Here is a 25,034-nt window from a genome sequence, read left to right on the forward strand (position 1 = left end):
CTTCATTGGAAACTTCTCTTAATATTGTGCACTTTTACACTGTATCGACCATGTCAATAAAGATATCACTGAAATTGGTAGTTAACTTTCAAAGGAAATTCATACACAGTCCATGGAAGGACTATTACATACACCATGCCCGCCCTGCATTTCTAAGTAGTGCAAGTCTGAAAGAGCTTAGGAAACTACAATTCACAAACAATTCCCAATTAAGAGCAGATAATATTTTACACATGATAATGTGGCCCTTTTCATTTTTATTGGTACTTAAGTATTCAGCGCTTTTAATTTTTCTATTAAAACTATGTTTCATGTCTGAAAATACGAATATGATTATGCAGTCATTCGGCATTAACAGTCATTGTATAATTGTGTCAAAGATACTTCATGAAAAAGAAGGGAAGAGATGACTGATGGCACCATAGAATGGCTTTTCTGGAAATATTACTCCAAATCTCAAAGTAGATGTATCAATTTTACAATTGAGTTTGAATTTCATGGACCACATATTCTTCACAAACCTAATCCGTTAAACATTTTGGATACATTCTCAAATTCAAATTTGTTCATATTTAATGGTCCTCTAGGCCCAGTTTGAAGTACAATGGCACATATAAAGTTTGGTACCATTGTAAAGTATGCTTTGACAACGACCATATTGTAGTAGTATGAGCTTATGCGAGCAGTCTGTATATGATATATGGAATTATGTAAAGTTTGATGTGACTTTCCTTCAAGTAGGCCCTTTTCAGAAAACCATGAACCTCGTAAGTATAGAGATTGTACCCAGGGTAATCTTGTCTTTAGCTTCAGACAAGCAATCTTGGTGCAATTACTCTAAAAATACCGTCAAGGACAGTGTGCTCACATTCGGTTTGAATTGGTCCATTCAAGAAATATTTAAACCAGGAAAAACAAGAATGACAAAAGCAAATAAGGTCTGCAACTTAGGTACTGGAGGTCATCTTTAGGAACATGCATATCAACTTCTATAGCAATGGGACAAGCAGATTCTAAATATATAAGCAAATGTCAACAACAAAAAATAGACAGAGAAGGTTTGATAAAAAGAAAAGGTGGGAGTGGGTAAAAAAATGTACAAGGGATCTGGTAAAAAGTAATGCTACCTCATCAATCTTCTACACCCTACCCCTTCCTGAATATCAAATGTTCCATCCCTTGGTATTACATAACGCCAGATGACAGGAAATGTATTTACAACCTTGGGGAGTTTTTAATTAATGCGATGAGTGTTATCATTCTAATGTAAACAGCACTTAAGTTAGTTACAGATAGTGAAATGCCTTCCACTGGGGGCGGTGATTACAACATGTGGAATTATCCTGGATCCAAATTTCTCATCAGTTCTCGTATGTCTTACATAGAAAAGTTGCAAAAATTGGTCCGCAATGAAAAAATTCACCTCAGCTTTGTTTTCAGGATCAAATTTTCCTACAAACTGATACCAAATATGACAAAATTATGTTCACAGCCCCCGAAACTGTCTCACAACATATCCTGGGTTGGTGTAGGTCATTTAAGGTCACAAACTGAGAAAATTACCTAAAATATACAAATTTGGGGTTTCCCAACACTTGAGCAGAAAATTTATCTAATAACATCCCTCGGGGCTTTATACCAAATAACAAAGCCAACAAACAAGTAATTTTGAGAACAAGTTTTCTTGACCAAAAATGACAATATAGTCTTAATAATACAAATTTGTATATTTCAGGACAATTTCCACATATCTAACTATTGTCATCGCTGTACATCTGTGTACCAAATATAAAAGCTGTCTGTCCAGGGGTTTTAAAAAGAAAATACTGTTTAATATTTTTTGACCAAAAATGACAAAATTGCTCCAAAATAGTAATTTTCCCAATTTTGTCATAATTTCAACAAATTAGAAGAGTAACACCCTCACAAAGTTCTAACCCAAATTTCAGAGCGATAGGGCTGGCGGTTTCAGAGAAGAAGAATTTTGACTGAAAATGAGAAAAATCACCAAAAAATTCAGCAAAAAGACAAAATTAAGGATATCTTCACAATATTCATAAAACTCTATAAGGTTCACCTAAGGTACTTGCACACAAATTTTCAAAGCAATCAAAACAGCAGTTCTCGAGATATTAATTATTGACCATTTTCACATTTTGTTAGCTCATTTGCATAATTTTGGCAAAACAGACTTCATTTGAACAAAATCCCATCTATAGCCCAGGATGCATCCACACACCAAATACCAAGCTGAAATGTGCAGCGGTTTGTGTGTTTTTGATGTTGACGGACATACTGTACGTACGTACATACATACATACATGCACACATACATACATGCACACATACATAGACCACTTTCCCGGAAGTAGATTTCAAAACGAGACTACGGCGCACCGGGGTGTTCCGGTGTATGCCCTGCTGTGGTCAGCGGCGGAAAAAACCTGCTTCTCGGAGGAGGGAGTTGGACGAAAAAAAGTTTAAACTTTTCAAAAATCAAATGATAATCATGTCAAAATATAAGGCTGACATACTGGTCATTTTCATCATAAACGCCAAAGAATATTACATAAATTCTAACACTACGAGTGTTCAACGCTATGAAAGCCTGCAAGTTGTATGGAACAAGTTACACTGACTAACAACTACTTGCCCCCTACTTGCCCAGCGCTTACGATCAAGAATTAGTGCAGATTGCATGACAAATGTATTTCATCAAATAATACAAATACGGGGCGAATGCCTAATATATATTTATTTTATTTAAATTAGCAGCATTTGTCCGTAGGAACTTGTCAGTATCATTTGTTAGTATAGTGTAGAATATTTACCGTTGATCGAACACCCCAGCGTTCGTCGTATGTTGATGTAAATGCCCTGCGCGCGCATCTAAAAACAGCGATCTTCCACTTCCGGAAAGTGGTCTATACAGATGCCATCGACTTCAGCTTATACGATAAACTCACATTGGTATAACCAAATGTGAGCTAAAAATGGCCAGTTGTTATCATCACAACTGTAACTGCACTTCACTGAAATTAGTAGTCATAATTTTAAGTATGCAAGCCCGACACAACCACATGCCAAAAGGAAAAACATTAAGATCAAATTTTAGCTGAACCTTTTGATGTCTTCTTTAGATATGGTCCTGTTAAAATATCCTATATGCATCAAAGCCAAACTTGGCAGTGTACAAGTTTCAGACTTTCCTGAACAGAATCTTTGTAGCAAATTCATGAAAATCTAGGCAGCAGTTTTTAGTCACTGTGGGTACCCAATCATTTGTACTGGATCGTCTGTGAATAATCTAGCAATGATCACCTGATAAAATTTAGAATGGATGTTCCCTCATGGCCACACTGTTTTGGCCAATCCGAAGTTTTTGCTCTAAATTATGCAAATTAATCTTTCACATTTCACTACAAAGCAGCTTACTGGTAAGGTTTAGCTTGAAGATGCAAGTACATTGCAAGATCACAGTGTGTACCAATTTTGATATTTACGTTCACCTGGTAAAACGTAATTTCAGGGTGTTGTGTACATATCACATAGTATATTTCCTTCACATACTCTCTTGCATTGTCCAGTCCTGACAGCTTCATTATGTCGTGTAGGATAGTCGATCCAGCATATAGAGAGTCTGGTAGTCTTGAGGAGGGTTCCAGCCTGGATAAGCAAAGGAAGACTACTTTCTCACCTGTATCAATATTAACCCTTTGAGTGCCAAAGTCAAATTTTGTGAACTTTTTCATTTGTACACCAGTCAATATTTTCCTAATTTTTGCCAAAATTTTGATAAAAATCTATAACCAATGAAATGTGATGTCCAGTTGGTCCAAAATTATGAAAAAATTGCATAAAAATTCATAAAATTGGTGAAATGTTGCATCAAAATTTTGGCGGGAAAAATTACAGCGTTCAAAGGGTTAAGGCTGCTTCTTTGCATAAAGTGTGTTGAAAGTGTCCCCCTTATATTCATAATTTTGGAAACAATTTACTTTAGATTTTCTCATGTATGCTGCGATGAGACTACAAACAGTTCTGAAATCAGCAGACTTATGTAAACAGTGAATGGAATGTGAATCATTGCAATTACATAAGTCTCTCTATCAGGCACAAGACCAATAAATTTTGGTGGAAATTAGTGTAGCCCTTTTAGTTTTGTTACTCACTGATTGCAAGTGATGTTTATTTTGTTTGAGGTTGGATTTGAAATATTTACGCCTTGATCATTGTCTGCTTAAATCAAAACACAGACTTGTGAAAGATGGCTGTAGCATTCGTTGGTAATACAGGGATTGCAAGGGCCATGAAATACGAGCTGGCAGCAAAGTACCATTGGAGGCGCTATTTTCATCACTAGCTCAAAATTTCAATGCGCTTTTACATGAAAACTGAATCAGTACTCAAACTGACATTGACCTACAACCTGTTCAATAGGATTTGTGCCGCTGAATGTTTTAAAATACGAAAATTTAGCTCTACGCTTCTATGGTGGCCTATGAGAAATTAATTATTGGTCTTGTGCCATCAAGATCTGATTTCTGAACAATAATGCACATTCGTATGAAATATATATGCTACACCCTCCAAAAACTAAAGTTTTGCCATTTCCAAAGAGAATATATGTACTAAATGCAATTCAAATCTGATAAGGCATGTCGTAGGAGATCGCGCTAGTAGACAGAGACACACCAAGGTACTAGAATAGCTCAGATGTGTGAACATGTGAGCGAAAAATGCTTGCTGAAGATTGAAAGGGTCCCTCCTCTATACAGTCTATGATTTACGTATTGAACTTTTGGTGTTAAACGTCACTGAGTCTCATGCTTTAGAATTTAGTGGAACATTGTGAATTTCATCTAGGATTTGTGAACTCTGATGATAATGAATCTTCTAATGATAAAGACTGAATATAGAGGTTCACAAGTATGAACATTTTAATCCATACTTTTGAAAGAGTGGATATGTGAGCTTGATTGTCAACATGCTGAATTGAAGAACAGCCTTGGAAAGGAGCTGGTTTTACAGTCGCATTGCAAGGTACTTTAAGCTGGCACCAGAGTTGATCTTTAGTTTTTACCGGTGCTGTGATGCCAGGAGGATTTGACCATTGATATGAAACAATTATTGTTCAGCTTGGAGAGAACAACATATCTACTTTCAGAGATCGCATATTGCCACAGGATGATGTGATGCTGTCGTAAGATATCCTACAAAATAACACAAGCTTTGCCGGGAGTATTTTCAATTATCAATGAAACAAAATTTTGCTCAAATACAGAAGCAAAGGCACAGAATACACACTTCCACTTTAGGCAGGTGTTCCATAAAACAAAAGTTTTAAGGGTTTACATGTTGGGGGCGATCTACTGAGACAAAACACTGGAAGGGATAACTTTCTGACTGTGACAAGGGTTACTGAGGTTTGTCATTAACTTGACCTTAAAATAAGGAAGCATGCAGATTCTAACAGATGGGAATGGCTGGAAAATTCCTGAGATGATTCTGCTAAATTTAGGGGACCATATCAACTCTCCATAACCCTTCAAAATTATCCACATGAGAAAGACAAATTACAAATGGGTATGATTGAAATTGCAGTATAACACACTGCTAATCTTTATAACTGTACATTTACATCTGAAAAATTGGAATGCAATTACAATTCACAAGTACAGAGGTTTACAAGGTTTGTCTCACTACAGAAGTCTTGCAGTATGCTCAAAAATTAGGCTGCTGGGTTGTCTTGGTGACCCAGCATCTCTGCTGGGCACAGGGAGGGTACCTTTCTGCCTTCTCTCTGGGCAGAAAGTTGCGCCCCTGCCAAGCAGAGAAGCTGAGTCACCAGGACCTGCCTTCGTGAGAGCTATTAGATCCCCGATATTGTTTCACAGACAGCGCCCTCAGTTGGGTGTCAAGCAAAGATTGTGAAAAAGGGGTCATCACACTATGGTGGGTTTTATCCAAGATTTGGGACACATCTATAAAGTGTATTGAAAGCAGCTTTGGTAAAAAAAGAGGCTTGAAGGTTGCCAAGCACTGCGATAAGATTCTGACCTTACAGATATGTACAGACTTTGATTATACATGAGGTTCTAACACAAACACGCTCTGAACACATGCTACATTTCACAAAATTTAAATTCAATATATGTCCTGTTAAGTTGTACACATATTTCATAAATTACACAGCTTTAAGAGCACAAACTGACCTGGTATATAGAAAGTATTCATTTATAACCTTTTTTTTGCCACCAGGCTTCGGGCCAAACCCACTGTTATCGATGGGGATTATTAAACTGTTTACCGGGGAATGGGGGGGGGGGGGGGGGGGGGGGGGGGGGGGGGGGGGGGGGGGGGGGGGGGGGGGGGGGGGGGGGGGGGGGGGGGGGGGGGGGGGGGGGGGGGGGGGAGGGGGGGGGGGGCTAAACAAGTCGAGATCTGTGCATGATCTTTTGAATGCAAATAATTTTTAAAAGATGTACTTCTCTCTTCTCACATTTCACATTCATTGCTAATAACACCTCGGCAGATGGTATCAAAACGGGTCACAGTATCTCTACATTTACACAGACTTCTTAGCAAAGAAGTATCAGTAACAACTTCACTGAATTATGATATCATTCTGATACAAATTACACTAAACTCTCAGAAATTGTTTTATTACAGTAATACCTGCTCTATTTCTTGAAAAAAGAGGCTATCCTTTTACTAAGGTATATGTTGAACCTAACCTAACAAACGAACAGTTTTGGAATCAACTTTGGAAAATTATAGAAAAACTTTCATACACCTTAAAGTTTCATGAAAACAACGAACACCATCTAGGATATGTTGGAAGATTCCTTTCCCATGAAAAAAGTCTGTCATAATAACATCAATTGCACAGTTTGATCGTTTTAAAGACTGCCCTCTACAGTTAGTCTATAAGTTCCCTTCTGATCAGGCATAAGTGGATGCTGTCAGCCAATCAGAAGCAATATCAGTAGAGATGCAGCTACAATGTTACAAAGATTTATGTCACACAAACACTGACTAAACTCTTATTAAGATCAACAATATATAATACAGGTATACTTGCTGACTGATGCAGTTTATCATTGACTGACTTGACCACTCAAAAATACAGCACATCTGCTCGGGTCAAGTCAGACCAAGTTACTCTTACCCATATATTCACTACATTTATTACCAATCTTGACGAAGGCAATAGCAGTGTAAAATGCTAGATACAACCCGCATATATTTTACTTGTACGTTTGACTTTGAGATGGAAATTTCTGCATTGCAATGACGTTTATAGAACACAAAGATGACAAAACTGTCAAGTTTAAGTGAAAATTTGCATATGAGAGTTTCGGTTCAAAATGTCTGAATCTCAGTATGTGTGGAAGAAGCTGTGAACATCAATGTCAGCGGCTTTTCTTCTACAGAAATTGATCACAAAAATGTACAGCTCATTCACATGACAAAACAACAAATAGGTTAACACTTCTCTTGAATGTGCTAAAACACCATTGTTTTGCCTTTGATTATAATTGTTATGTGAGAAGATCTTTGTTGTTCTGCCGGTTTAAATATGATAAATAATTCGTTGCAAGAAACTTTCCAAACTTCTGATATACTGGCATTATATTCCTAGCATTACTGGCATGAATTCAATACTTACAGATGTAATATCTCAAACACAACAGGAATTATGTCACTGATGTACTTGTGTGTTTTAATCTAACAAATATTCATTGAATGATGCTGGCATCATGAACGAGCAATGGCTAAGTTTGAATCACTGAACTACGATCTTCGAATGACCATTTTTACCAAATTTGCTACCAATGAGCACTGAAGCATAGTTTAGGTGGAGAACAATATAATTACAGAATGATTAACAAACAACCCCTGTTTATTGCAAATGTAGATGTTTTGTAATTTTTATTTCAAACGGTTTTCAATGACTCCCTGCCTTGCCAATGTGAGCTAGCCATCCTGATGCCAAACTTCTATCCCATGATGCAGACACTGACGATGCAATGTGAACAGTAAAAGATGCATAGCCATAAGGAAAATGATGCTTGAAGTCACTGGTAAAAATTTGCAGATGTATGTGAAGAATGGCAGACAGACAATAAGGCTTTTATGAAAACACAATGGAAGTATGCACTTAACCAATAGGCCAAACCCGGAATTCGAATCGACCACGGTACAAACAAAGCCATGTGCGCAAACGCGCACAGACGTACATGTATTTCCATACGCGTTCAGTACACATGTGGGTTTGTTTGTACCGGCATCACGTGATTATTTGGGCGTTCTGAGTATGTAGAACGGCGTACGCATCGCATCCTTTTTATTCCGGAGTAGAACTATTCTTGGATGAAGCATAGTGTTTTGAAAGCTTGCACCTCATTGGTTGGCTATTATCATTGATATCAATGAGTCATTTCAGAACAGCCAATCATCTACAACTTTCAAAGATGCAGCACATTCCATTTTTTTATTTAAAAACAGCCAATCCGCTACAACATTCTAAGCTGCAGCACATTGGCCCGTCCTCAGTGTTCGATGTGTGCTACGCTATGCTAACTTCCCTGTCAATACTCCACATTATATTCATAACAACCCCATTTGAAGGAAAAAGTCTTTTCATGTTTGCATTCTCTGCACAGGATCCTCTTGTTACACAGAGTGTCCAACCATGCATCTTCTTTCATCTTTGTTTGTAGCAAATTAAAATCTTTGAAATTTTTCAATCAGATCATAAATTACTCTGGCTGTAATCTGAAATAAATAGAGGAAAACGCTTTAAATATTTATCTTGAATCAAAACAAAATTTTGCTTGTTTCTCCTGATCCAACTATACTTATTTGATCTCTGACAAGAAATATACCATTTTGAACATTTATAATGTTACAATTTTAGCTGTTGTTTTGAACTTTTATACTCACCCTGCTTCCTCTTCAAGCAGTGTCAGGAACTTTGGTATTCTGTACTGTTGATCTGTCTGTCTGGCCATTTCTATGAGTACTAGTAACTTCTTGATACCAACCCACACCCTGTATTGGATAGGGGTAATCATGAAAACCATGGTTACAGGCCATAGATACCGTGGTGATAACAACAAAAACTATGGTAACAACTGTGGAAACCATACTGGTAGTTACAGACATGAACACTAAACAGAAACTATGGTGACAACCATGGAAACCATGGTAATTAACAGCCATGGAAACTCAGAAATTGGCTTCATTGAGTGGCTTTGTCTGTGTACACTGATTCACAGGCTCCGACACAATAGTTGACAGCATTGTTGCTTAACCTGAATATATTGTCACTATAGTAAATGCATCTATGGAGAGAAAATCAATATATTTAAAACACATATGCAAATATTCTATCAATATTATTAAGTTTCATAGAACATGTTTGAAAACTCTGCAAGAACAAAGCACACTGAAGCAAGTCTGATTTCAACTTAAAAACCATTTTCAAATGACCATTACTATCTTTTCATGGTCACTTTCTGGTTAGAAGTTCACCTTTACTGGTTAAGATAGAATGAGCCTTGGGTACAGATATTCAGACTCTCAAAATTTTTACAATACTTTTCTGATGTACTGCTCATTTTGAAGCTCATGGAGTAAACAAAATTTTCAGTCCTTTTTATATGATAATCTAAAATTTTAATTTTTCCTCATGGAGTTAACACAAGGATGGTTGGCAATTTGTTTCTCTTTAATACCAAAATTTGCATTATGACCCCTGATTTTCATTCTTGATTTAAAAAGGAACTGGTCTCAAATCTCATTAAGAAATGTTTGAACACATGTTTAAGTCTGCATATTTTAAGGCACCTACTACCTTAAATGCCAAATCTCAAACTGGAGACATTTCTCAAAGTTTGACACACTCCAGTACCAAGCATTACCTTTTTCCTTGTAACTTGCCACTGAGTGTTTTCAATTCCTTTTCGTGGAAACTCTTCATTTGCTGAATAAACAGAAAGAACATAGGATATGGAGAATTACAGATAGAAACTAGAAATTACAGATAGAAAGATGGTATATGTAAATTGTTGATATATTTGACACTCTAGTCTTAAAGAGGCACTCCCACTTTGTAACATTTTTAAAATACATTTTTTTAATGCCAATGGTCGATATTTGACTTGGCGACTGCGCGCGGATCGCGAGATATCGATAAAAACATGTCATTTCCCGAGCGTATTTTTCACATCCCGAAGTTTTACGATCGTTCTAATTTTGACTCGAAATCCCCCGAAGGTTTGTTGTTGTGCTGATTGACGATATTCTAGGGAGTCTACAATAAGTTCGAACGACGCAATTAATTTACTTCCCACTGCAAAGACTTTATATACAGCATTATGCCTTTACCTCAGGTAAGGTTTTAAAAACTTCTCCTTAGTTTTTGTCGTTTTCATTATTCTAAATCGGTTGTATTATATTTTTAACCAATACCACATAAACATCAGTTTTTACATGTCAAATATTAGCCGCCTCCAATGACTACATTTTGTCGTCTGCCACATAGTACGCCGCGCGCGTGGTATGCGAGTGTGGCATGCGTCTATGCATATCACGCGGCGGCCGCTATGTATCAACCGCAAGTAACTGGCTAGTCACCTTTGCCAATTCTGGTGGAATCAGCAAAAAGTGTTTTTCGTTTATACGCCAAGTCAGTAAGACTCAGCTTTCTCTCACAGGCCATGACTGATCACCGACGCCAGTGGTACTGTGGCGTACAGCAGCGTCAGCGTAGACTCGTACTCCATAGCTTAGTTGACAATGGCCCCAGTGCCGAACGTTCGATGTTCGGAAGCTGAATTTAGGTGGGCCACCGGAATTCAAACTTTTACTTTTTTGAAGACATGTTTTTATCGATATCTCGCGATCCGCGCGCAGTCGCCTCGTCAAATATCGACCGTTGGCATTAAAAAAATGTGCTTTAAAAATGTTACCAAGTGTGAGTGCCACTTTAAAATGTCATTATCAATGTCACAGAGTTGACAGAATCAAGCTATTAGTGAAGATACAAACTTGATAAGACTTGCATATTATTGTGCTACAACCTTGAATGGATTCAGTGTATGCTTCAGATTTATATCTTTACAAACAGACAATGCAAACAACAAATCATGATGGCTTAATATTGAAATATATTGAGAAATAAACTATTTAGTTTAGGCTCTCTTGCTAGCCTGCACTGGCTACATAATTCAACTATGTCTGTATATACTATACAATTATGTCTAAGCATAGCCTAGCTCAATGTACTTTTCACTACCTGTCATGATGCATGTCAGCATGTATGGCATGGTGTGTGTCCACATGTATGTCATGAAGAGTGTCAATATTTGTGCCACAGTGTTGTCCTCAGTCAAGTATATGAAATATTCCATAGAATGATGGATTTCTATGTAACAAGACATACACATACGCCTTTCTGTGTAACTAGATATGCACATACTCCTTTCTATGTAACTAATTGGACATATATGCCTCAACCAAACCAAAAGACAACACTTGATAAAGTGACTTACTTCAAGTACTTCCATGACGTGTTCACCTGTTGATAGGTTTGATACATGAACTGTCGTGTCGAATGCTGATAACATTTCCATTTCTTGAAGGACATCTTGCCGACTCGTGGTACCAATGATCAGTAACTTACGACCCTGAAAACGGTTTGCAGAATTTAGATATACTTTCACTATTTCATAATTTCAACAAAAAAGTTTTCGGTGATAGGTCTCTTACAGAACATCATATCTGCCATGATTGAAATTCTCACTGCAAGAGTGGTTTATATTACACATCTGTAATGCTCATATTATATTATAAGAATGTTTGTGTATCATTTGGTGACCGAAGATATGAAACTGTACTTAAGAATACACAATATTTATTAGAATCACTAAAGAGAAGCAATGGGTCATTATTGGCATAAATGACGTCATCTGCAAGGATTTACTGTTCCTGACAGTATGCAATTGAGCTGTTTATAATCTGATACTGATTAAAACCAATGTCTATGCAACCATTAGTACTGGGTTACACAAGTACTTTCAATGCAGCAATGCTGTCAAGTTTCTCCATCCTAAGAGTCTGGCCTATCTGTCTGTTCTTCATTGCCCTTGATGGTTAGCACATTGTTGCACTGAACTGAACTGTAAGAATCTTCCGTCAAGACTTACCTTTGGTGGTGATTTTTTCAGCAATACTAGTAAAGCTTGAAGTACAAGATTTGAAAACCTGGGACCAATTGGTACATAATCTGTGGAAATAAAATGCAGTAGAGACTGCAGAAATTATGTACAGAACAGGTAATATGAATTCATTTTCAATGTTTACATGCTTTTCTCATTTCTGACTGATTTACTTTGCGTGGTTGATTAACATGCAATGATGTCACAATTTCTCATGAATATGAAAATTATGAATATGCAAAGTGTCAGGTCACAGCCTTTTAACATAGCAATAGCACTGCAAATGGAAAATTCGTATGCTACAACACCCTGCTACAAGCTCCCTAAGTTGGCAACAGCCATGGAAGTTATGGTAGTCTTTCTCCCGTATTGCATTCAAGGCTGATCATTGTATGGTTCAGACAAAAGACAACACCTTTTATCGAACTCATATCTATCTTTTATGCTTACCTAGAAGCCGTTCTATCTCATCTACTACAACACAGCTTAACTGTGACTTGTAAGCATCTTCAAAAATCTGAAAGTTTGGAGGGAAGATAAACATATGGTGAACTGGTGTGATGAGCGCTCTGATAACTGATGATTAAGCATGTTTCAATAAGCGGAATAATATAAATAAGTTCGCACATTATTATAAAACAAAAATAACCTAATTTGAAAGATAGCAACTTTGTCCCTTTTACACACTCTGCATAATGGTGTACATATTACATATACATATATAGCATATTACAGAATTGAGCAGAAGACATGTGCTGGTGTCCAGTATATCATCCAAATTATGAAAAAGTCAGCTCGCCAGTGGTAAGTTTAAAGGCATAAACTGACTGTCTGAGACAAAAAATATCTTGAGATGTGAAAATACTGCTACTTGAATTCAAGAAATACCAACAGTAAATTCCACACCTTTCTTATTGATTGGCATTTTGCTCCCTCTGTGAATCCTATCATATCTTCTGGGGAACAAATCTTGACAAATGGGAATTCTGAATCCATGGCTAGCTTAGCAGCAAGGGCAGTCTTTCCACTGGAAGGTGGACCTGTCAATATAACCATGATAAATCAATATACGCACCATTTAATATCAAAGTTGAAATCAAATGTGTATCAAAAAATATTTATTGCCACCTCACAACCTAATTGCTATTTAATTGCTATTAACCCTTTGAGTGCCAAAGTAAATTTTTCACAGATCGGACAATTTTTTTCAGATTTTCCCCAAATTTTTGATCAAAAACTATGGCCTATGAAAAGTGCTGTTCATTTGGTCCAAAATTATAAAAAATAACGTCAATGACACTGTAGCTCCCATCCTGGACTATTTAGTGTTTGTTCTCTGGTCAGATATTGAACATGTGTGAAAGGGATAAAGTGCATGAAGTGAAAATACTTAAATGTAATGTACTGGAGACAGTGAAATATGTTTAATGTATTTATTCAGAATATAACATGGAAAAAATACAGAATTAGAAATATCGTATACTGTGATACAACCATTAACTAAACAAGTCATTGACAATGACAGTCCCCACTTGTAATAGGAGTTTTAGTCTTGATGGGGCAGGGAAATGTGGTCATTAAGAAGTATCACTGGAGTGTATATGTTGAGATCTATGGGCAAATACCATGTCGTTGTTCCCAATTTGAAACACATGAGGCATGTCTAAGTAATGGTTCTAAATCGGGAAAAAAGATCAGACCTCTAGCAGTATTGGCCAGCCAAGAAATACATATGTGCATAATAAATGAGGTACAAGAAGTGACATATTAAGGTCTAATATCCTATCAAAATTGGAGGGTATAGAACTTGTGATTACTGAGATATGCATATATATGTATAATCAAGGTCAAAGGTCATTGAGGTTACATGACATTTTGAAAAAAAAATTATATTGCTAATTAATCCCTATATGCCAAAAATCAGACCTCTAGCTCTATTCACTTGCCCAGAATTAGATGTGTGCAAAATTAATGAGGTAAAGCATGTGTTGTTATAAGGTCTCCCATCCTACTAAATACAAAGGACATAGCACTTGTAGTTACTTATTTATTGACATAAACATATATTTTAGGTAAAAGGTCATCAAGGTCACACGACATTTGGTCAAAAAATTTCTCTTCTATAGTTATCCCTATATACCAAAAATCAGACATCCAGCTCTATTGGCTTGCTCAGAATGAGATATGTGCACAGTCTGAATGCTGGGGGTGTAATTTGAACAGCGCCCTCAGAAAAAATAGCCTCGTTTTCATTTCAAAACAAAGGTCGCAGTAGTACGCAAGGGTCACACAAGCATGGGTCGCCTAAACATGCCTATATTCACGCTATACCGCGGACCTGAGTGAATGTTATAGGTAATATGTGTTTTTTAGGAATTTGTTTCTGATATAAACAGTTTGTCATGTAAAAATAACCTACCTTCAAAAGATTGTCGATGTGTATACTGAGTAGTTTCTGTTGCATAACACGATTTGGGTCTGTCTATGAAGGAGAAACGGGGCTAGTAAATGGTCTTCCGGGTCTTGAACACCGATCAAATTTCAGCAGTGTCTTTTTCAGTAACAATTGATTGTGTATACCAATTTTTAACTTCACAGAGCTATTTTACTGGAAATGGTACACTTTTCAATAGACCCTTGGCGAAACTTCGTCTAAAAATTTCACCTATGAATGCCGTTTTCTAGTACTTGTTACAGTGGGCATTATACATTCACCACAGATTAGATGGCCTCTACAAACGAGAATAATTTTATGTTAACTACAACTACAGTTCTTTAGTATATTTTTTCTCAGAATTTTAGAATTTATAAATTGTTTTATGTATCTTGAAGTCTGTTTCTATATATAGGAAAATGAGAGCAACTTTACACATCGTTTTCTACCTTTGATAGTGATGCGGTATATTGATTCGATCAATGTGGTTTAATGATATGGAGGAAACATGGCGAGACACCGGTGAATCGATAGTGCTTTGACCCTGGTCATGTGATCTGGGTCCCCGGGAAAGAACCGGTTATGTGTTGGAGCTATTTATCCCACATGTTAATTTGATAGTAGCGATTGTTCATCAACTAGAGATGCTAGTATGGATATGTTGTGGTCTGAACTTTGAGTGGTTGTGTGGTCAGACCGTTCGTGTTTATTTTATCCTCGTGCTTGATTTGTGCCTGAACGAGGATGTCTCTTAAGTTTTTATTCCTTTGTATGCTATGATAGGTTTTTCTGGAAAAACTTTGACCAGTGTTTGATCGGCTTCTATTATTTTCCAATTTTTTGTTAGACATTGTTTGATTTGCCTGGTTTTGATGAATGGACTGAAGGTCGTTGTGTAAACCAGTTTTGTTCTTATGTCATATTCCTCTTATCTTTATCAGTGAGGTATCGTCGATGGTTGGTGAGATTAACATCTTTCTTTATACGAGATATATCTTTTTTTTCTATAATCTTGTTGTTGAAGTTTGCGTGTGAGAAAGTTGACCTTTTCAATGAAGTCCATGTCGTTGTTGCATGTGCAAGCATATCGGAGAAGTTCACCTTTAATGAAGCCTTTGAAAGTGCCGCTCGGGTGACACGAATTTCTCAATAAATATTGGAACGTGTCGGTTGGTTTTGTGTTGGTTAAATTAAAAAGAAAATTAATAAGTTCTGAATTCAATATACTGCAAAGACAACAGCTTTATTCTAAATAAACCTGAAGTTTGATCAATACTTAAGCCTCAGAGACTTGACTGCAACAAACTGAGACAAATCAGACACGAAAATTACGTCAAAAAAGTTAAAGTGAACAACCATGAGGTCATATGCACAAGTTTTTCTATGGGAAGCCCCGGCTGGAAGCTTCGAAGCCATCCTCGGACTGTGATGACCCTGAAAAAAAAGAGGAAAATAATTAAAAACAACTGTGACACGAATTTTACGTATTACAACCTAAAAGTGTCACTTGATGATAGTTTCCCCCAAAAAAGTAACATTTTACCTAAAAATACGCACATTTTGGGGATTTATTTCACTATGAGCGTATGCGAGTACACAGTGTACGTGTAAACGTACAGTACACTAATGTTGATTTGGCGCCATATTGGATTTTAGCGGCAAAACACAGCGGCGAACTTTGCCGCCCAACATCAAATTCCTGGCATGAACAGACAAAATTCTGCGGTAAAAAGCTAATTTATAGTATAATTCCACGAACTATGCTTGATTTTGGGCCATAATTTCATGCTACCGTAGTTGGTACAGCAACACAAGTCCGCGCTCGACATATAACATCGTACTATGAAAATCGCTGAAATCACAAATTCACTTTAATTTTTCAAACAGAGCCCCGAAAAGTCACTTACCTTCTCAGAAAATCCAATTGAAGAGATGAAGTTGGTCTCCAATGATAATTATCGGCGAAAAAAATGAGGATTGGGAGCGACTGCAAAACTGTGTTAGCCAGCCAACGGTCACAGTGTAGACTGAGTTGCTGAGTGCCGTTCGAAAGGAAATGCATTTGCATATGCAAATTGCACCCCTAGCGTTCAGACTGTGCATAATTAATGAGCTACAATATGTGGCATCATAAGGTGTCCAATCATACCAGATATGAAGGGTGTAGCACTTGTGGTTACTGAGTTATGGACAAATATGTATATTTGAGGTCAAAGGTCACCGAGGTCACATTACATTTGTCAAAAAAATTCTCTCCTATAGTTATCCCTATTATATCAAAAATCAGACCTCTGGCTCTATTGGCTTGCTCAAAATTAGATATGCACATAATTAATGAGGTACAATATGTGGCATCATAAGGTGTCCCATCATACTATACATGAAGGATGTAGCACTTGTGGTTACTGAGTTATGGACAAATATGTATATTTGAGGTCAAAGGTCACCGAAGTCATGTCACATTTTGTCAAAAAAATTGTATTGCTAGGTTATCCCTATATACCAAATATAGTTATCAAAACAAACCACCAATTGTATGAAACATGGGCCTAAATACAGACAGACTGACATTCACAGACTGGCACAGAGTGATGACATTGACCCCAAGTGTGCCTTGGCCCATGGAGAGTGATAAAGATATAACAAAAGGCTGAATGCAATGATAAAATAGTTAAGTATAGGCCTACAGACACTGAGGGTGAATATGTTACAGCAATTTGATTAGTTTCTTTTCATTTTCTACTTCTGTGATAATTTTTAAGACAATCAAACTGCAAGGCAGTTTTAATATTTAATTGACATAATTTAATTTAATATTTAATATTTAATTATTTTATATAATTTAATTGACATACATGTTATCTTTACAAGCACACAGCAAACTGTTCTTGATTTTTCATTTACAATATTTGACATAGACTGAAATACATAACATGCAACAAATATTTACATTTTGCCCATGCACCAGATACATGGAGAGATTTCAACATGCAATCATTAACTCAGAACCCTATACAGGGAAAAGTAAACATTGTTTTCTTCCAGAACAGCTGGTATATCCACATCTGGAGCAACTTACAAACTTAACCAATTACACAAGGATGATGACACAAGAGATAAAGTTAAACTGTGGTGAACTTGACTATTCCTTTCAAATCCTTACCTAACTTGATTGACATCTTAAACTAAAATACACTGCATGTTTAATGGCACACAAAAATACATCAGGGGTGTACCATTTGATAAAAGGGGGTTGTCTGGAAGATTGATGAGGAACATCTTTTTTATCCGATACACTGTACATTCTTTTTTTTCCCACTATCCCACCTTTTCTTTTTGACAAACCTTCTGTGGCTGATTTTTTTATTGACATTTGTTTGGATTTTTTTCAAAATCTGCCAGGACCCCCCCCCCCCCCCCTCCATCACTCTTTAACATTGAAAAAAACTTTGAATATATTTGTTGGAAACCAAACCTGCTAAAATCACCTCAGCTATGTTTTCTCATTATTTTTTACCGCATTTCAACACCAAATACAGTTTACCATTTCAAATGCTTACTGAATCACAACATTATCTTAAACATAGGGCCAATGTCCCTGAAGCTACTATAGACATGGATACAAAATTAAGTATTTCCTGACTGTATGAAATCATCTCACTAAGGTCATCCTAGGGACCTGTTAACCAAATATTAAAGCTGTCTGACCAGCGGTTTTGAAAAAACAAGCGACCCAATAGTAGACAGAGCTCTGCTGTGTTATGTAGAGAGCAACTTTTTGTGACATATGTATTGATGAAGATGGTTGAGATCTTTGATAGCTCATTTCAGGATTGCCTGACCTAAAATGGCAACATTAGCTGCAAATATACAAAATTGATGATTTCATCATAATTATGTATAAAAATGTATACAAAATATCAAAGCTATCACATGAGTAACTTTTGAGAAACAAATATTTAGACCAAAATGCAAAAATTGACCCAAAAATACAAAAATTGAAGATTTCATCAAATTTCACTATATCACACTAGGAGAACCCCCAGGAACCTGTATACCAAATATCAAAGGCATCAGACAAGTAGCTTTTGAGAAACACATTTTTTGACCAAAAATGTCAAAAATTGCACCAAAAATACAAAATTGCAGATTTCATCATATATTCTATATATCATATTTAGTTTATCTGTAGGAACCTGTATACCAAATATCAAAACTGTCAGACGAGCGGTTTTGATGAAATAAATTTTTGACCAAAAATGACAAAAATTCCTTAAAAATACAGATTTGCATATTTCATCACAATTTGAACAAATCCAAATTGGGTTATCCCTAGGGACCTGTATACCAAATATCAAAGCTGTCAGACGAGCGGTTTTGATGAAATAAAGTTTTGACCAAAAATGACAAAAAAATTCCTTAAAAATACAGATTTGCATATTTCATCACAATTTGAACAAATCCAATTTGGGTTATCCCTAGGGACCTGTATACCAAATATCAAAGCTGTCTGACCAGCGGTTCATGAAGAAGAAGATTTTTTACCAAAAACGCCTTTTTTGGCACTAATTTGTATATTTTCAACAATATCAAAAAATCAAAAAAAGCACAATTATTTCAGGTCAGCCCAAAGTACTTACATGCTAATTTTTTATGTAATCTGCTCAGTGGTTATTGAGATTTTCAATTTTGACTGTTTTACATTTTTTCACTTAATTTGCATATTTTTGGCAATGACAACTTCATTTGAACAAAATCTCATCTACAGCCCATCATCCATGTACACACCAAATATCAAGATGAAATGTGCAGCGGTTTTGGAGTTTTTGATGTTGACGGACAGACATACAGACATACAGACATACAGACATACAGACATTTCCCTAGCCTATAAGAATAGCTTCCATTGCCATATATACATATGGCTATGGGAGCTAAAAAGTACAGAAAAATTCATAGAATTTGGTAAAATGTTGCACTAAAATTTTGGTGGGAAAAATTACAGCACTGAAAGGGTTAAGCTGCTATCTGCCATACATCCCTGCAATCAGACATACACCCCTGCAATGTGACATATATGTCTGCTATCTGACATAAATCCTTACCATCTACCATACACCCTTGCCCATGGCATACATACATGGCCCCGCCATCCGATATGAATATACACCTACCTTCTAGCAGCATGCTAACTAAAGGAGTGCGTTCACTGTTTTTAGTTTGTTCAATTTTCAATTCACCATCCTCCAGGATTCGCCTCACTGGATCACCCCAGTTGATGATATCATTCAGAATGTAGTTTTCAAAGTGTTCATTGCTAACACCAAATGCCTGTGTTAAAGTTGATAAGAAGTTAGGATATGATGTCCTTGTTATTAGTAAATGAGTTTTGTGTTCCATTTTACTTTTTACTCAAACAAATATTATTGCATTAAAAATACAGATAGTGATAGAAATAGGAATAGCAATGGTACAATTAAGTCACAATTTGCAGAGAATAATCTGTGCACTGAAAAGTTCCACAAAAGGTGAAATTTCATTAGCTGCAACTATTGACGTATTTTTCAGCATTTTTGTTCTGTCGGCAAAACACAATTTTGCTAGTTATACTCCAAAAAGTGTGAGACGGTGCTTTACATTCAATGTGTCAAAACAATGATTTTGTATTTTTTCCAATTATTACTGTTGACCAATTAAATTTAAGTCCAGACTAGAAATAATTTGCCAACACTGACACTGCATATTGAACACGATGTAACAAGTTTGCACGGCTAATGCTTAGTATTCAACATGCTTAAAGGAGACAAAGAAAATGACTCTACTTTTCTAAAAAAACACCAGTGAAAGTATTATCAAACATTACAGCTACTGTCCCTCTAATGAACACTTACAATTTTCATTTTGTGGTTTAACGATTTGTATAATATCTGTAAAGTTTAACATTATTCAAACACCTTTTCATAATTGTCTCAAAAGTCTCTACTTGAGAAATGTTAGTATGTTATGGTGGAAATGAAATATACCTTTGAAGTAATACAGGTAGTCTCCAAGTAAGTATCTGCTGCTATAACATGATAGTATCAATCAATCAATCAATCTGTAAAAGTTGATATAGCACTGAAATCCAAGACGTGTTTTGTTCTGTGGTGCTTTATGGTTAGACAGCACCGTATGTACTTCCATTTTTGGAATTCATCTTCCTTTATACACTAAGTGGAACCCCTCTAATGACTGACAAAAACTGACCTTTGGCCAGCACCGCATGCCAACACTGAAATGTCTCGGTTGACATTCAAAATGACAAAATGTCCACAAAACAGACAATATTCAAGTTTGACTCACTGGTTTAATGTCATGCTCCAGTGCATGTTCAAAGTCTGCCTTGGTTACCATCATACTGTCAGCGGCATTCTCGTCAACTTCCACTTTTGATGATGCCTGCAACATGGGCACATTGTAGAAATCAGTGTCTGTTACCGGTAGTAATTACAGAAACAGTTGTGTAGTATATACTGGTAACTAGGACTGGTTCTCCTGTCTCACTGCACAAAGTGTTCATTGTTTGATTTGGATTTGTGGAATATGAACTTCAGATAGAGTACACCCTACGAAGGTGTACTCTATTGAGGTGCTCAGTGCTTGTGCTTTACAAAGGAAGGGTGATTTAGTTACAGAGGCTAAATGCTATTTGACAGACTGAAAATCATGTGACCAACAACTTTATTGAATTACTTCTGATGGGTAAATTTGTAGCTTGTATGACAAGCAAAATGTAAAACCTAAACGCAATTTTAGATTTGCCTTTGTACTGTCGCAGATCCAGACATCCTTGAGCAATTTGATAATTCACTTTTTCCACATGGTACAGTGTGTAGCATGTCTGCATACTCAAACACTAAACCTTATAAAAAGTTTTTGTCACAGATTGAAAGTGGAAACCTGTCTGTTACCTATCTAAAACTCACTGTTACCCATATTAAAACTAAACATTGCCCTAGGGGGCATGTTTACATTCACTTTCAAAGAAAGACCCCCTAAGTAAACCAAGTTAGTACATTAAATATGACTAGGCCCAGTGTTATGTTCCTTCATTACCTTGATCAGTCTGTTCATGGCTGTAGACTGTGCTGCCCTCACCAATCCTTCAATTTCAGCACCACTGAAATTCTTGGTGATCATAGCTAAATCATCAATGTCAACATTCCTTGCTAATTTCCCATTTTCTCTCATCTTGTGTACGTAGATTTCAAAGATCTGTTTCCTACCATCTTCCTTTGGTAAGCCTAATTTATGAGAAATGAAAATTTCATAAGCCAGATCAATGTATCAGAAATTGAGTTTTTTTTGGTGAGCAAATTTTATAGCTATAATGGTAATATAAAGCATATTTCATTGGTAAGATAAGTCATTGTGTTGCATCGTGCAAAGTCATCATGCCTGCAGACTTGCAGGTTTTATTTTGCTGCTGTTCGTCCCTTTTACTACAATGGTTTGGCCAAAACACATTGTTATCAGTGATGATTGTGGATCCCTTTACAGGGAATTGGGGTGAACAGGTTAAACAACTGGGCCAAAATTATTTTTCTAACAGAGATCCGCCTTTAGAAATGAAATCAATGAACCATTTTTCCATGCTGCATGACTTTGAACCTGTAAAAGATGTTGTGTGACTTTGGTGTTTTTTGAGACATCCACATTGTAACACACAACAAACAGGACATCTACTGCAGTGTTGAGGACGGCAGAAAGTGTCGTCTTTAATTCTAGCAAGACTGTACACATACCTTGTTGTCATGCAGGGTTTCACTTGTTTAATGTAGTAAACTACCGATTTTATATTGAATATTGAAATCTTGCATTCTAACGATAAGCAGCAAACAGTCTATTTGTTACTGAAAGAGTTTATCTGTTAACCCAAATTCCTTGTAAACAGCCTGACTATAACTAACAGATTTTGGCCAAGCAATGGTGGTTAAAGTGTTTCATGTTCATTGTCAGATTACTCACCAATTTCCATCTGTACTTCAAGTCTTCCAGGTCTCATTAAAGCTTCGTCTATCAGATCACGACGATTTGTCATTCCTGAGCAAAAAATCATCAAAATGTTGGTTAGTTTTTTTGCATCTATGTATAGGTACACAAATAACTTTGTACCATTAGGACATGAGCATAATCAGTGCAAGGATTTCACATCTTCTATGGTATATCATTCAATACAGAAGTACCAATCCTCTCTTCCTTAGAGCACAAACAAGTGCAGGCTGAAATCATGAAATTTTAATTCACAGAGACAAAAATATTACAAAACTCAACTAAAAGTGACTTTGTTTAAATAATAACTTGTCTGCTTTCAAAACTTTCTGAAAGTGTAATTTTCTCATTTTGACATCTTACCTATAAGTAAAATGTTGTTCAGTTGCTCAACCCCATCAATCTTGGAAAGTAACTGATTGACGACAGTGTCATGCACTCCTGTACTCCCGGCCTGAAAGGAAGATGTACATGAAAAAAATGATGAAATGACAGATCAGTAAATACGGCTTTCACAGGAATAAAAATCCTCAATAGACATTCAACCTTGCACTTCCTCACTGCCTTATATTTTATGGCAATTTAAAGGCGGAGACTCTCTTTAAAAGGACGCCAAGGTATGGCGGCGTTCACTGTGTAAGTGGACACCAAACAGGCAACACGCGGGCACACGCTCCAGAAAATGCCAATTTTAGTTTTCCCCGGCAGCAAAACACAGACAGACTGCCAAGCAGTCAGCGCGAAGTTGCTGCCGATCGAACTCTGTGGTTATATTCAAAGTCTAACACGACTGGAAGACAACTTTTAGGAAATTCGAGCGTTTGTGGTGAGGAATCAATGACCGTTTGAGATTTGAACCGACCGTCAATCAAAAGCTTGCATAAACTCTGTTTGCAGGATTAGCAAAATGTGACAAAAGGTTGAGATCAGTTTGTATAATCATTGTTATAGAAATCAAACATCGTACTGGCCAAGCGTTTTACTGGGAGGAGAACTCCACTAATGCGAGAAACTGGGATTTAAAAGTGCGGCAATTTAAGCCTTGCTTGCATGGAACAAATTGGAACGTTTGCATAGAACGTTTACTTTGATTCTTTGATAGCATTAAAACAATTACCATGTGTGCAATTTGAAATTAGGCTCAGTAATTCCAATTGCGAAAGGTGCTCCAAAGGATAACACATGGGCTCAATAATTATCCAGCAAACAGTGTAAGTCTTCAAAGTTTACATTTGTCATGGACACAGGTCATTTGCAGTGTCATAAATGTCTGACAGTTTCTACAAAAGTTGTAATTTTGTTTGTTCTGTTTGTTTGCCTTCTCTTCACTAGGGCAAAATTTGACTGTCGTCTCTTTTACTACTCCAGCTGTACAGCTACAGCAGGGACGTACACACTCACCATGCTGCCTCTCTGCTTACAGATGGCATCAATTTCATCAAATATAATGATGTGAAGCCCACTGTTATTACCAAGCTGCAACACAAAACACAGACCTTCTGTTAAAATCATGGTTGATGTTTCTCAACATTGTCATGATGATCAACATCACCTATGCTGACCTATTATGGGTTCATATACCTAATTATGCAATATCACATAAAGACATTGCACTTGTGATGCAGTAAAGCCACGTTACTTCTGAATATCTGTTGAAACTGGTATATGAGAACGTACAGCAGAAAAGCAGAACAATATATTGGCCGGGAGACTTGAAAAACTACCCTTACTGAGATTTTCAAGTCCATCTCATAAGTAGAGGCCATTACTTTACATATTGACCTCGTTTTTTTATTCATGTCCACCAGTCACTATAACCTCGTATCGACCTTACCCTTTTCTGCTCTTCCTCTGCTGCTGCAAACAACTTTCTGATATTGGCCTCTGACTCTCCCACGTATTTATTCAACACTTCAGGGCCATTGACAATCTGTGGTTCCCTTGCATTCAGCATTTTGCCAATCTGTCTTGCCATTAGTGTTTTACCTGTACCTGTGAGATTCAAAGATCAAAATATCCTGGCCATGAAAGATATCCGTCATGAACATGACATCTATATGTTTCTTACACTGCATAGACTAGTTCACCTTATGGAGTGTTTACACATGAATACCATTTTTTTTCATAAAATTCATTTAGAATTGTGAAAAGAAAGTCTAGTAACTGTGTCCAACATGTTCCAACATCTCATTATCTCTAACGTTTGTGATATCAAACACTAAGATGAATCAAAATAATGCTGAATCTGACTCTGACTTCAGAAAATGACATAACAAGCTTACCTGGTGGTCCATATAGAAGAATGCCTTTGACATGTTTTGCTCCTGTGAATTAAAGAAACA

General features: G+C 36.6%; 1 protein-coding gene and 1 long non-coding RNA gene across 3 annotated transcripts in view; both read right to left on the reverse strand.

Annotated features, from left to right (window-relative positions):
• Positions 1-6,638: 6,638 nt before the first annotated feature.
• Positions 6,639-25,034, reverse strand: part of LOC139143611 (vesicle-fusing ATPase-like) — a 41,370-nt gene continuing 22,974 nt past the window's right edge. For both annotated transcript variants that reach the window (XM_070714078.1, XM_070714077.1), the window contains exons 11-25: positions 24,975-25,016; positions 24,527-24,684; positions 24,094-24,168; positions 23,056-23,146; positions 22,669-22,743; positions 21,757-21,944; positions 21,004-21,099; positions 19,836-19,992; positions 13,134-13,267; positions 12,678-12,744; positions 12,216-12,295; positions 11,562-11,696; positions 9,930-9,991; positions 8,950-9,057; positions 6,639-8,781 (exon numbers count right to left, since the gene is read on the reverse strand). In XM_070714078.1, the coding sequence (XP_070570179.1) occupies positions 8,766-8,781; positions 8,950-9,057; positions 9,930-9,991; positions 11,562-11,696; positions 12,216-12,295; positions 12,678-12,744; positions 13,134-13,267; positions 19,836-19,992; positions 21,004-21,099; positions 21,757-21,944; positions 22,669-22,743; positions 23,056-23,146; positions 24,094-24,168; positions 24,527-24,684; positions 24,975-25,016 (1,484 nt within the window). In that variant the 3' untranslated portion in view covers positions 6,639-8,765. The remainder of the gene's footprint in view (positions 8,782-8,949; positions 9,058-9,929; positions 9,992-11,561; positions 11,697-12,215; positions 12,296-12,677; positions 12,745-13,133; positions 13,268-19,835; positions 19,993-21,003; positions 21,100-21,756; positions 21,945-22,668; positions 22,744-23,055; positions 23,147-24,093; positions 24,169-24,526; positions 24,685-24,974; positions 25,017-25,034) is intronic.
• LOC139143610 (uncharacterized) lies at positions 15,886-16,919 on the reverse strand. The gene is made up of 2 exons (XR_011554638.1): positions 16,569-16,919; positions 15,886-16,095 (listed from the first exon to the last, which is right to left on the reverse strand). It is a non-coding gene; the product is annotated as an uncharacterized lncRNA (long non-coding RNA).

Source organism: Ptychodera flava, chromosome 11, assembly GCF_041260155.1.
Source record: "Ptychodera flava strain L36383 chromosome 11, AS_Pfla_20210202, whole genome shotgun sequence".
Lineage (NCBI taxonomy): Eukaryota > Metazoa > Hemichordata > Enteropneusta > Ptychoderidae > Ptychodera > Ptychodera flava.